At 43.2% G+C, this 14,806-nt stretch overlaps 1 protein-coding gene across 4 annotated transcripts in view; it reads right to left on the bottom strand.

The window, feature by feature from the left end:
* Positions 1-14,806, bottom strand: part of Gxylt2 (glucoside xylosyltransferase 2) — a 107,411-nt gene that overhangs the window by 56,509 nt on the left and 36,096 nt on the right. Inside the window, exon 4 of one of the 4 annotated variants that reach the window (XM_087659328.1) lies at positions 7,038-7,190. Coding sequence (XP_087515454.1) covers positions 7,092-7,190 — 99 coding nt within the window. The 3' untranslated portion in view covers positions 7,038-7,091. 4 annotated transcript variants of the gene reach the window in all.

Here is a 14,806-nt window from a genome sequence, read left to right as displayed (position 1 = left end):
TGTAAATGTATATGCCTCATGTATATGCACATGCCATGGTGCAGGCCAGAGGGCATCAGATTCTCTGCAGCAGGACTTACAGGCAGTTTAGCAAGTTTAAGAATGCTTGGCGGAGTTTTGAGAAATTGGTATGATCTCTGTGATACTGGAAATCTGGAGCAGGAAACTGTCAGGGAAATGCTGATTTTTTTTTCCCCCAGAGAACTTGCTTGGGTTTGTAGGACTTGGTCATACAAAGCAAGAGATGACCCTCAGCCATATGATGAGAAAGCCATTCATGGGGGAAAGAGACACAGGTGCGAGGGGGATGGGGCAACAGGCCATTACAGTAACACTTTTACCTGTCAACACTGTCACATTTATGTTTTGTGTTAGTGTAAATATATCCAGACATAGCTAGGCATGATGGAACATGCTTTCTACCTCAGCACTTGGGAGGCAGAGACAGCTGGATCTCTGTGAGTTCAAGGCCAGTCTGGTCTACAAAGTGAGTTCCAGGACAGCTAGGGCCTTGAAGAGAGATCAGGTCTCAAACAACAACACAAAAACTATCCAGGCCCAGCGCACTGATCTCAAAATGCCTGCAACTTTAGGATGGTTCTAGTGTGCCTGGCTGTCCACGTGAATGTTAACAGAGGATCTGCATGTTTTATGAAAAAAAAAACAACGTTTTTTAAGTTTTATGTTTTTAAAAACTTTATGTGTATGGGTGTTTTTCTATGTGTATATCTATGCACCATGTGCGTACAGTGCCCATGGAAACCAGAAGAGGGCATCAGATCCCACAGAACTGGAGTTACAGACAGTTGTGATTTGGGTGTTGGGAACCACATTCAGGTTCTTTGGAAGTGCTCTAAGCGCTGATCTCTCTCTCCGGCCCTCCACAACTTAAATTCTTAACACACAATCCCATGTCTTATGTTATATACCTGCACAGACAATTCAGCAGCTGACAGAGTGAGATGTTGCGCTATCCACGGTTATATGTGCTTATAACCTTGGGCCTACGGAGAATCTCTAGTTCGTTCAAGGTGATTCTGAGTGACAGCAAATTCAAGGCCACCCTGAGCTACACAGTGAGATGGCACTGCTTCAAAGCCACCAGGGGCTGGGGTAAACCTGAGCAGGATCTGGCTATTAGACTACACTTAAGAAGCGTTAATGTTGTGTTGCAAAAATATTTGAGTGATTAAACAAAATGAAACAAAAATCCAAGGGCTAAGGATGAGGATATAATCAGGGGTAAAGAATTTGCCAAGTGTATAGGTTCTGGGTTTAATTCTTAATTGCTGGCATTGCCAATGATAATGACAATGACAATACCACTATACTACTACTGGTAATAAATATCATTATCATTGGTTCTGTACCAGCACTTTCCCCAGTAGAACCACCAAAGCACAGCCTCACGACCCTCTCTCCTCTCTGTATAATGTGACAACATACTGGTGCAGTGTCAGATATTATAGTGTCTGTCTTAGGGTTTCCACTGCTGTGAAGAGACACCATGACCAGGGCAACTCTTATAAAGGACAGCATTTCATTGAGGCTGGCTTACAGGTTCAGAGGTTCATTCCACTCTGTGGTGGGAAGCATGGCAGTGTCCAGGCAGGCATGACACCGAAGGAGCTGAGAACTCTACATCTTATTCCAAAGGTAAACAGAAGACTGGCTTCCAAGCGGCTAGGAGGAGGGTCTCAAAGCCCACCCCTACAACAACAAGGCCACACCTCCTAACAGTGCCACGCCCTGAGCCAAACATACTCAAACCACCACGTTTTCTCGCATCTGTGCACATGTGGCACAGTCAGGAAGTCAGATCTCAACTCAATATGACCATCATTGCCATTTCTCTCAGAAAGTTTCCTTTCTCGATTTGTTTAACGACTACTAGAAATGAATCTTGTTATTAATTAATTAACAATTAATTAGTTAAATTTGAGGCAGGGTCCATTATGTAGCTTGAGCTGTCCTGGAATTTACTGTGTAGATCAGGCTGGTCTTAAACTCACAAGAGATCTGCTTGTGTCTGCCTCCTGAGTACCAGATTAAGGGTCAGGCATACTCTTGAGATTCAATAAGTATTGTTGAAGAACAACACCTATTCTCTCTCACACACACACACACACACATACACACATACACACACACACACACATATACTTACACACATGTATACTTATACACACATGGATATTGTAAATGTCAACAAGGTTTAGTATCCATTCCTCTCCTACTTTCAGGTATCTTCCCTTCATACGTGCAGAGAGCAGAGCTCTTTTTTAAAGCTGCCTATGTCTGTTCACCCCTTTAGCATTGCTGAAAGAATCTGAGTGGAGGGGGGAACAGGGAAACATTAGTCATGCAAAATCTTTTCTGGCTTAAAAAATAAATATATACTGGAAATTTTCATAATATTTTTTTTGTTTTTGTTTTTGTTTTTCGAAAAGGGGCACACTATGTACCCGAGGCTAGCTTTCAGTTGGCTATGAACCTCTATGTAGGCCCTGACTGAACTCATGCCCTCCTGCCTCAGCCATCCTTGGGCTGGGATGACATATGTAAGAGGCTAGAGGGATGCCCTGAATGCCCTCTGTCATTCTCCTCTCTGGTTTGTGGAGACAGAGTCTCTCACTGAGCCCGGAGTGCACCCTTTCACTAGACCAGCAGGTCAGCAAGCCCCAGGATTTGCCAGCTTCTAACCTCCCACCAGCACCGAGGGATCCGGGGATGCAAAGTCAGGTCTTCATGCTTGTACAGCAAGTGCTTTACCCACGGAGCATCTCCCAGCCCCAGTAAGTATTTGTTCTTGGCCAAATGGTATTGTAGCATTTTAACTTTTGATTTGAGATTTTAAGGTTGTTGATTAAATTATTAGCCTAAAATAGGGTGTTAAAAGTCAAACCATACATAAAGTTTGTATTGTTACCTCTATTGTGCCCCCTTGTGGAATTACAAACAGTAAAATGGTATTTATATCATTTCTTGTCATGCTAAAAGACAGGCTACCAGTGCCAGGGGTATACTCTGCAAGATTTTCACTATGAAATAGAATCTGCTGATCTGGCCATCCTGACAAACAAGATTCAGACCTCCTCTGCACCAGGGAACTCTAGGATGGCTTTGCTCAAGATGGGCTCCCTAAAATCCTGCTTCATCGAGCTTCTCTGTGGACTGTGATTTCATTATCTCAGCTGTGTTGGCCAACTGTTGGCTCTGTAGCCCATTTTCCACATGGCTTTTGTAACTGGAGGGATCGGGTTCCTCTCGTGTGCTCTGAGATAATGGCTTTCTCAGATCTTCCATCTGTCCCCGTGTGCCCAGTTGCTTCTGTCCCTTACCAGGTGTTGGCATTAGAGCCAGTAAGTTCACTCTTTCCTTATTGGTATCTCAGAGGCCATGGCAACTGTTGTTTAATGCAGAACTGAGTGTCTTAGTCAGATGGTCACTCCCCAGTGCATGTGCTCTCTGCCCGAGTTGCTGAAACACAAGGACCAGCAGGTCTGCAGAATACAACTGAGTTTCAAAGGTTTTCCCTCTCTGTATAACTGAGAACCAAATCCAACTAACATTTCCTGATTGTTTGAAGGTTGGGCACTTAAGCATTTTATCTTTAAATTCTCTGCCAGCATTTCAAGATCTTTTAAAAAGTTTCCCCATGTACTTTGCAGGGAAAGGTGTAGCCCAGGTTGTCCAGAAGCTAGGACCATTTAATAAAAACCATTCGTCCATGTCTTGTTGTTCAACATCCATCCATTTATCCAACCACCTATGTCCCCTCCCCCGAATCCTTCCAAATAGTTTTAGGGGATGCTTTCTGTTAACATAGGCATATGACCAGAAACCAAATACCTTAGCACTGACTTTCTGTATTCATGAGACAAGCATGAAACAAACAAACAAACAACATCAACAAAACAAAAACCAAGTGAATTATGAACACTCTGACTCTGAGGGCAGCAGGGTTGGGGAACGCAGGGAGGGGCAATCAGAAGCACAGGAGTCTCACCACCTGGTGAATTGAGCAATGGCAAATGCTAACATGGAGTCCTGCAGAGAGAGCAAAGCTCAGGGGACATTCAGGGACACTCTGGGAATGCTTCCTACAAATGCAAGAGGAAATGATCCATGAACCAGAGAACAGAACAACAACACTGTAGGAGAAGTTGGGCTACTAGCTAGAGCCTGGAGTAGAAGTGGTTAAATCTCCCAGAGCAGCACTGGCCTTATTTGCAAAGAGGATATTCAAGGAGACTCATGCCACAAAGAATTAATGTAATGATATTATCAACCTAAAGATTCTGTGAGACCAGTAAGTGTAGCAAACACAGGCTCTTTGGCTGCTTACCACCATGCATCCTTCTTCGATGGTATGTCCAAAGATACCGCATGAAAAGCTAATATAGCTGTGCATACATCTTGGAAAGAAAGACGCCCCTCCACCCCTCAGGGCTTATCAGCCACCAGATCAGTTCTTGGTCAGTGAAAGCAGTGCATGAACATGCACACCTGCACACACACACACACACACACACACACACACACACACACACACACACATCAAGAAAAGATCTCTACTATGCGTGTCTGTGGTAGATGCCAACTATATTCATTTTTTAAATTACATCTTTTAAAAAAATTTTTAACTTGTGTATGTGTGTGAGCAGAGACACCACAGCATATGTGTAGAACTCAGAGGACAGTTTGTAGAAGTCTGTTCTCTCCTTCCACCATGGGGGGTCCTCAGGATTGAGCTCAGCTCTTTGGGCTCAGGAACAAGTGCCTATACTTGCGCATGTCCTTTTTATTTTTTAAATTCTCTTGTGCCAGTCTAGTTCCTTTTTGGTGGGTTTTTTTTTCTTTTTTTCGGAGCTGGGGACTGAACCCAGGGCCTTGCCCTTGCTAGGCAAGCGCTCTACCACTGAGCTAAATCCCCAACCCCCATTTTTTGGTGGGTTTTATTGTATCCTTTAATATCTATCCTTTCTGTCTATTTAAACATTTGGACCATACTTATCAACTCTGACAATACTGACAATACTTATCAACTCTTAACTTTAAAAATATGTATATTGAGAGAGAGAGAGAGAGAGAGAGAGAGAGAGAGAGAGAGAGAGAGAGAGAGTTTGAAAGCATAAGTGTGGTCAAAGGACAACTTAAGAGTTTATTCTTTCCATAAATTATGTGCATCCCAGGAATTGAACTCAGGCTTGGTGGCAAGTAATCTGTCTTATCTGTCTTATTGACTCCATCTCTGCTCTTTGATTTTATTGTTTTTTCCATTTACATTTAGTGTGGTCTGTATAAGGAATTTCTGCAAACCATTTTGTTTTCCATTTTTCCTTTATTTTTGTTCCTGTTTATTTTTTGTCTTCAGTATTTGCCAATATAGGATTTTAAATTTTCCAATATTTTTAGAGTTCAGCAGGACACAAATTGCTCTATAATCTGATTCACTGAGCATTTGAGGCCAAAGGTGTAATTTTCATCCTGACACTGACAGGGTACTATTTAATTATTGTTGGGTGGGACGTGTGTGTACTTCTGCTTGCACGTTGAGGTCCTAGAACAACTCTGAGGTGTCAGTTCTCTTCTGCTTTGTGAGGTTTCAAGTATCAAACTCAGGTTGCCAGACTTTGTCAACAAACCCCTCGTAGCTCTCCTTAATGAAGAAAGAGGTTGATTTTTTTAAGGCTTGTGGAATTTAGTTTCTTCAAAACAACTATTATAGAAACGAGAGATGCTGACAGCTTGTTTCTCCTAAGGAGATACTGGGAGCAAGAGAAAGAGGGACCCCATGTTCACCTGCCTGGAACCGAGTTTTCATTACAGTGAGCCGGAAGTGTGTCAGAAGCCGTCCAGGAAAGACTAAGGCATGCAAGTGAATTTTCTGGAGACGGCCCACCGTTTGCATGGCCTGTGATAGGTGAACTCTGAGAATGCAGAGTCCATGGAGACTTCATTCAGGGATTGCTTCTTGCTGCTGAGATGCCTTTTCTGTCTCTATTCCATAGCCTAATGATTGCTGGGCATCAGCCCATCCTGTCAAGCAAATTTCCTGCAGATCAACTCGAAGATGAACTTTCATAAATTAATGCTGTTTAGACGAATTAATGACTTTATAGAATTCCTAATATGGTTTAAATAGTTTTAAGAAAAAAAAAGTTTAAGGGGATGGTTTTAGTCATTTTGCCAGAAAGATGTAATAAAATCAGAATCAAGAATATAATGTGACCCCCTCCTCATAGAATAGTAAGTAAAGGATATATAACAAGGACTACAATGAGCTCTCACAGTTACACTAAGATGGGAAATAGGCTTGGAACAAATATGTGATCCAGGAAAAACATTCATTCTAGGCTGGGGCAAGGATGAAGCCACAGGTGTCCACGGTGATAAAGCAAGGCCAGATGAAACTGTTACTCTGAACTTATAATGAGCTTTCAGGACGAAACTCTGCTTTGAACGTACTATCGACATCCTTCTGTAACTCCCCTTTTATGTAATATTTTATCCATGAGGTAATCTTTTTTACATAGACAACTTTTGTCTAAAAGCTATAAAAAGCTGAAAGCAATAATAAAAATCGAGTGTAGCCATTTTTACTACATCGAGTATGTGGTTTTTTTTCTGTGTATGTGACTCTCCTTTCTCTCTTTCTTCCTCTTCTTTGCTCTCTGTCTCACAAAGAGTTAACCAACTCAGGAGTAGAGGCTCTGGAACCAGAAAGAAAGAGCCCTAGCAAGTAAACTTTTTTTTTAATCCCCTGTGTGTGTGTGTGTGTGTGTGTGTTTTTTTAATCCCCTGTGGCTGAACAGCAGGAGTTAATCACTAGAAGTCATCTGCCTTAGGCCTTAAAATAGCAAAGATTTAAAGAAAAAAATCCACCAAAAGCAAGCTATTTTTGCACCAGCAATTGAAACTTTTGCCACCACTATCACTAATGCCCACATCCATGCCTGCCTCTGTTCACCTAAATGCTGGGGATGTCACTAGCAGAAGGGGAGGGGAGGAAATGCATCCTGGAGTCTTCTTAATAAGCTTTAGTAAATTTTATTAAACAAATATTTTATTTCTTTAGTCCAGATACTTTAGACAGTTATCCAGAAAACAATTTCCACCAGTTCTCCTTGCTTCCTTGGGATCAGTTTCCCAGAGTTCCCCATTCTGGCAGTTTGGATGTTACCGTCCTGGCAATTTAAAAAAAACAAAACATGAGACAGGGTTTCTTTATGTAATCCTGGCTGTCCTGGAACTTTCTATGTAGGCCAGGCTGGCCTTGAACTCACAAAGATCTACCTGCCTCTACTACCCAAGTGCAGGATGGCAAGTCCTTTAGATGCCACTGCTGTTAAGATTGTAGAATTTGGAATTCAGGAATCCTGAACAATCTTTAAGCTCAGCAAATGAGGCTCACAAAGGCTCTGGAGACAACAGATGAGTCCTGATGACATCACATGATCCCCTGGATCTAGATATGCTTAGAGTTAGCCCTCTGAGCTAGACTTCTCAGACTAACCAACAAAAGAATTTCTTCTTTCGCTAAGCTAATGGAATAGCTATTTTCTTTGGCTGTGATGAAACGCCATAACCAAAAGCAACTTATGGAAGAAATGGTTTATTCTTCCTTACAGTTCCAGAGAAATGAGCCTCTATCATGGCAAGGAAGCATGGTAGCAGGAACAGGAAGCTGAGCTCGCATTGCCCACCAAAAGCAGGAAGCAGCAGCAGGAACCAGAGGTGGAAAAAGATTAGAAACACAAAACCCACCCCAGTTACATGCATCCTCCAGCAAGGCCTTGCCACTTAATCCTCCACCACGTAGATACCACGCATTCGAAGATAGAAGCCAATGAGGGGCATTTCTCACTCAAACCCCCACAGCTAGAGAGGTTTCCACATGTAACCTAGACTGGAATTAATATTCTGAATGGCAAACCTTTAGTCACATGTGAATAAACAGTAATTCTGTAAAAAGTTTCTTCACAGCTCATTCATAATTAACGCGACCATTTTGCAAGCAAGGCTCATTCCGGTGCTTCCGTGGCCTCCTGTTGCCTGGCAAGATTACAGGCGTCACCCAAGGTGATTCCATTATCCCTCTTAGCAAAGGTATTTAATAGATCCCTATACATTTGTCAGTGTGCGTTCATAGCCACGGGCTGGTTCCCAGGTGTCTCAATGTTAATTGCTAATGCTGAGGTGTGACATAGGTCACATAACAAAGGTCCCACCACAAGTTTAAGAAGTGCAAACGAATGTAACAGGTCACCCTTTCCATTAGCCTATAGCTCGCTCATTTGAACACCACATACATTCCCACACATTGGAACCAGTTACAGACCCCTTTAACAAACTGTCAATAGACAAGGGAAACGCTGCATGTTGTTCCTTCAGATACATGTGATATGGAAGATACATGTAATATAAGATGTTTGTTCATTTAGCATGACACTGCTTTGAAATATTAAAAAAAAAATGAGGCAAGTTACCAAGAGTAACTTGGAGTCAGACTGCTCAGGATAAACCTGCAGACAGGTCTCAAGGCAATTCCATCCTAACTCCTGCCAAGGATGCAGATGCTTGTGCAAGCAATGGTGGCATGAACTGAAACTCTCTGCAGAAACCACAGTTGCGTTAAGGATTCCGCAGACTGGGGGACCAATTAGAACTTCCTTCCTGGTTGTGGAGAGTTGGAACACTGTTCACCAGGGCCAACATTATCTTATGTCATGGTTAAAACCCTTAATTGTTCTTCAACACCCACCTCTGTATCCGGCCTAACATCCCTTTGACAATCAGGGAAAAGCGTGGGCATACCTAACTCCGCTATAACTAAGTTCTAACAACCCAAATGTAGTGGTAATTAGTAAAAGAGCTTTGGCTCCTGGCAGGCCACATGCACATACCTGCCCAGGAGCTATCTGGATTCGAAAATGACACACACACACACACACACACACACACACACAGAGGCACGCACACATGCATGAGTGTGTGCCAGTTCATTTTAATGTGTAGGTCAAAGACTGGGCAGTTCTTATCCTCCCCGCTGCTAGCAAACACTTTTAAAATCTGTATTTCATCTCTGCTACTCCACACATAACTTTCCCTGATTCTCACATGCCCGTGGGCCTTTTGCTCTGGTCTTTCCTCTTCCCCATCATGGAGATCTCTCTCTCTCCTCTCAAATATCTAGGTCCCGTCTTAGTCTACCTGTGCAGCCATTGGCTGTACGGCAATTCTTCATTGCCAATCAAATCTGGCTGGGGTGGAGACCCTCAGCGTCTGGGAATGGGGCCTTTGGGAGCCAAATTAAACTGAGACATTAGAACCAATTCCTAACACCCAAAGCTAAGAATACCATCAGATAATGTCGGGAAACCCTTGCAGAGACTTCCCTACTGTTCTGTGGGTAGTCTGCCTGCCTCATGTCCCCACCAATGTGCTTAGGCGCTATGGCTGTGCTTTGTGATGTGACTATAAAAATCCGTGTAACCACTTCCACAGTGGACCACCCCATTCAGAGCATCCTGAGTCCATGTTTGTGGGGTGTTTTCACAATCGTTAGCTCAGAATAAACTATCTCGTATTTCCTGTGACATAAGAGCTACATTTTGCATTGACGCGACATCACCAAGGAATCAGATGTTGTTTAACTAGGAGCGTATCCATTAAAACTTGGTGAAATCCTTCCTCCCCGAGGAAAGCCTGAATAGTGCGTTCCTACCACACTAGGTGCTCCTTGCCAACTGAGTTTCTGAACAGCCTGCTCTTCAGTTACTTCTGCTGTATTCCAAATATTACTATGCTCCTCACACACTGTGATCCAATGGGCACAGTGGGTAGCAATATGTGCAGCTGTTAAAAAACACTGCAACTTCCCATTAGCTGAGGGAAAGACGATGGTCTGCAGTCACTCAAGACAACCATTTCTGTAGAGTGAAGGGTTCACTCAAGTGAACCATTTCTGTTGTTGTTGTTGTTTTAATTAAATTTGATTTATTTGTAGTTGGCATATTGTTTGGGATACTTTAAACTACCAAGTTGCCAGGAATAAAGATGCACATTAGAGAACTTTAAGCCACCTGTAGTGTAGTTTCACCAATAACAGCCTTACCCCTTGGGCCATTATTCCCAGAAGTAGAAAAGCAAACTGATCTCCAGGACTTCCTAACCCAAACATTGGTGAAATTTGAATTCCCCTAATAATGTGTCAGAATTCAATAGGCATGAGATGGAAAATCTTTTCTCTGATGGTAAAATATTAGTTGAGGACTGGGGAGGAGGCTCTGTGGGTAAGAGCCCTTGCTGGGCACATGTTAGAACTCTAGGACCCACATAAAAGACTGGGTGTGGCCATGCACATGTTAGAGACAGGAGGATCACTGTGTTTTACTAGAGCCAAGTTGAGAGACAGACCCTGTTCCAAGGAACAAGGCTGAGAGTGATCAAGCAGGGCACACAATGCTGTCTTCTGGCCTCTACACCTTGGCATCAGCACGTACACCCTCACACATGCACTGGTCCATACACCATACAGACTCATTGTCATCTTCAGAGACATGCATATTAGTTAAGAAAAGGGTTTCTACAGTGTTGTGAGGGAGATGCCAATAGTTATTTTCCTCATGGTGGTGACAAAACACCTAATGAAGGCAACCAAAAGAAGGACCAGTTTGCTCTGTCTCACAGTTTGAGGACATACAGTCCCTCATGCTGGGGAAGGCATGGCAGTTAGTAGCTCGAAACAAAAGGTCATATTGCATCTGCAGTCAGCAAGCAGAGAACAGGTTGAATGTAGAGCGAGACGGAAAGACCGCCAGGCCCACCCCCTGTACCCACTTCCTCTAGTACAGTCCACACACCAGTTCTATAACCTTCTAAAATAGCATGTTCAGCTGGAGGCTGAGAGTCCAAACACTGATGGTGCAGAAGATGGCCAAATCCACGGTTCTTTCCCAGTCAGCCACCCGCTAGAATGCTTGTATCACAGGGCTCCATGTGCAGCACATCAGGTCTGGGTTCATAGAGAGGGGTTTCATGGGACATATGACAGACTTTACTTCAGACTTCCCTGAAGGTCAATACGGCTCAACAATACTCCCTGAAGCCGTGCTCATAATCCTCCATTATGATGTAGGACTTAGGAGAAGGTGAACGTCCTGATAGCCACAATCTCTCTTTATTATTTTTAAGAAGGACTGTTTTCCATTACCAGAAGCAGATAAGGAACGCTAACATCCATTTGTCATTCAAAGCAGACAGCTCACTTCGCTGTAATGAATCACACTCATCCTGGAATGAGCCTGGTTTGGTGATGTTGCTTTAGTAGGGTAAGAAAGTCCCAATTCAAGGTCAGAGAGAATTCCAATGTTCTTCCATTGAGTCGCTCAAACCTTGCATAGGGTTGGTAGACAATTTCCCAACAGCAACTCTGGCTTTCTAGTACTTCCCTGTGCCTTAAACAGAGAGAAAAGCAGGAGCCTGATATCATTTCTCACCTCAAATGACAATTACGGGGTACTTCATCTTTCTAGAAAGTTTAGCTCCATTTTCAGTCAGTCATTCCTCACCCAGGCTTTTGTACAAATAACTCATCTCACATGGTGTAGATGGGAATGCATGTGGTAGATACAGGTCATTCAATTAAACAGCAGCTGAGTCCACTGAGATGCTTAGTGGTTAAATGTGCACCCTGCCCTTACAGAGGACCTGAGTTCAGTTCCCAGAACCCATAACAGGGGGCTTAGAACTGCCTGTAATCCAGCCCTAGGGAATCTGATGTCCTCTTCCAGCCATCGTGGGCAGGCACATACATGCAGTATATATACGCATAAATAAAAATGAAAAATCGTAGAAAAATGAGTAAGTGGCAATCCCAGGCAGCAGAGTGGCACCAGCCTTATGCCCAGGCCATGCTGCTCTTCTCTGTGTTGGAAATGCTGAGGTTATCACGCACCACTATGATTTCCAAATCAACAGATGGGGAAGCACTGGCCCCCTCCCTGATACCCCTAGACACCTCCAAATCAAACACCATGAAATTTAAACTTCCTTACTCAAACTATTGTTCCTGCAGATTTCCTTATTTCTATACAATATCACTACTTATTTCTTAGACAAGCATTAGGAGAAATTGCCCTTTGTGTAGGCCATTAATGATTAGATATTGACAACTGTAACAATTAACCTGAAATCCTATTTATCCCCCCCCAACACTCTCATTTCAACTCCAACGGGAGTTGGTAAATCCATTCATTACTTGGGTCTCGAATCTATCACTTAACAGTTTGTCTTTTTTAAAAACCACAAGTCAGACTGTTGTTAGGACAAAACGACAACCAACAGATTGGGAAAAGATCTTTACCAATCCTACAACTGATAGAGGCCTTATATCCAAAATATCCAAAGAACTCAAGAAGTTAGACCGCAGGGAGACAAATAACCCTATTAAAAATGGGGTTCAGAGCTAAACAAAGAATTCACAGCTGAGGAATGCCGAATGGCTGAGAAACACCTAAAGAAATGTTCAACATCTTTAGTCATAAGGGAAATGCAAATCAAAACAACCCTGAGATTTCACCTCACACCAGTGAGAATGGCTAAGATAAAAAACTCAGGTGACAGCAAATGCTGGTGAGGATGCGGAGAAAGAGGAACACTCTTCCATTGTTGGTGGGATTGCAGACTGGTAAAACCATTCTGGAAATCAGTCTGGAGGTTCCTCAGAAAATTGGACATTGAACTGCCTGAGGACCCAGCTATACCTCTCTTGGGCATATACCCGAAAGATGCCCCAACATATAACAAAGACACTTGCTCCACTATGTTCATAGCAGCCTTATTTATAATAGCCAGAAGCTGGAAAGAACCCAAATGCCCTTCAACAGAGGAAATGTGGTATATCTACACAATGGAATACTACTCAGCTATCAAAAACAATGACTTTATGAAATTCATAGGCAAATGGATGGAACTGGAAAATATCATCCTGAATGAGGTAACCCAATCACAGAAAAACACACATGGTATGCACTCATTAATAAGTGGCTATTAGCCCAAATGCTCGAATTACCCTAGATGCACAGAACACATGAAACTCAAGAAGGATGACCAAAATGTGAATGCTTCACTCCTTCTTTAAAAGGGGAACAAGAATACCCTTGGGAGGGAATAGGGAGGCAAAGTTTAGAACAGAGGTAGAAGGAACACCCATTCAGAGCCTGCCCCACATGTGGCCCATACATATACAGCCACCAAACTAGATAAGATGGATGAAGCAAAGAAGTGCAGGCTGACAGGAACTGGATGTAGATCTCTCCTGAGAGACACAGCCAGAATACAGCAAATACATAGGTGAATGCCATCATTAAACCACTGAACTGAGAACGGGACCCCCGTTGAAGGAATCTTAGAAAGGACTGAAAGAGCTTGAAGGGGCTTGAGACCCCATATGAACAACAATGCCAAGCAACCAGAGCTTCCAGGGACTAAGCCACTACCTAAAGACTATACATGGACTGACCCTGGACTCTGACCTCATAGGTAGCAATGAATAGCCTAGTAAGAGCACCAGTGGAAGGGGAAGCCCTGGGTCCTGCCAAGACTGAACCCCCAGTGAACGTGATTGTTGGGGGGAGGGCAGTAATGGGGGGAGGATGGGGAAGGGAACACCCACAGAGAAGGGGAGGGGGAGGGGTTAGGGGGATGTTGGTCCAGAAACTGGGAAGGGGAATAACAATTGAAATGTAAATAAGAAACACTCAAGTTAATAAAGATGAAAAAAATATATATGACTATTAGAAAATTTGAAATCACACACACACACACACACACACACACACACACACACAAAAAAAGAAACAAGGAGCTGGGGGTGATGGAATGCTGATTCGTGGGATAATCTAAAGGGAACCTGGAGTAAATGACTAGATTGATACATAAATAAAAGACTTGGCTTTGGTCAAAAAAACAAACACAAAAACAAAAAACCCACAAGTCAGGTTGTCCACTTTCCATTCTAGATTCACGAATGCTTTCCCTCTGCCTTTAAGTAAACAATAGCCATCTCAAGGGGTTCTCAGAGCCTGCAGTTCAAGCCCTGGCTCAACCTCAACCCACTCTCCATTTCTGGTATAGTTCCATGAACCTTTATTGTGGGAAACATCTCTTCCCACACACTGCTCTCTTGCCTTAACCTACCTCTCCCTTCCCCTTCCTCCTTCCCTCTGTCATTCCTCCCTCCCACCCTCCCTCCCACCCTCCCTCCCTCCCTCACAAACCTTTTTCACCCAGTAACCTCACTTTATTTGTGTCTGGCCACAAACAGTCACTAAGATCTCTTCTGGGACACAGTAGGATTGTGTATAATATATAGCTATGGTGCTTTTTCTCTACCCCAGTCCTGATTAGACTTGAGCTCCTGTTACACTTAAGGAGCAGGACCATGGTCACTTAACTGACAGTATATTGAATGTCTATGGGAAGGCATGGCTCCCTCAGAAATATAAAGGCTGTAATTCTCAGTGTATTTCCCTCCCAGTTCAATACCTCAGTTTTGATGTATCCTTTTGTAACCTCCCCCTTTCTCTTTTTCAACCCCCCCCCACCACCCCACCACCCGCTTCTTTTCTGTGTGACTAGGGATTGAACATAGGTAGGGCCTTGTGCATGGTTGGCAAATCACCGAGCTATAGCCCCAGCCTACATTAATGATTTAAAACAAAACAAAAATATCTATTAAAAATTTCAAAGCTGAAAGGCTAAGGTGGAACTCTGGACCTTTTATGAATATCTGGTCACA

This window comes from Rattus norvegicus, chromosome 4 (assembly GCF_021556685.1).
Source record: "Rattus norvegicus strain SHRSP/BbbUtx chromosome 4, alternate assembly SHRSP_T2T, whole genome shotgun sequence".
NCBI lineage: Eukaryota > Metazoa > Chordata > Mammalia > Rodentia > Muridae > Rattus > Rattus norvegicus.
This window is presented reverse-complemented; position numbering and strand designations above follow the sequence as displayed.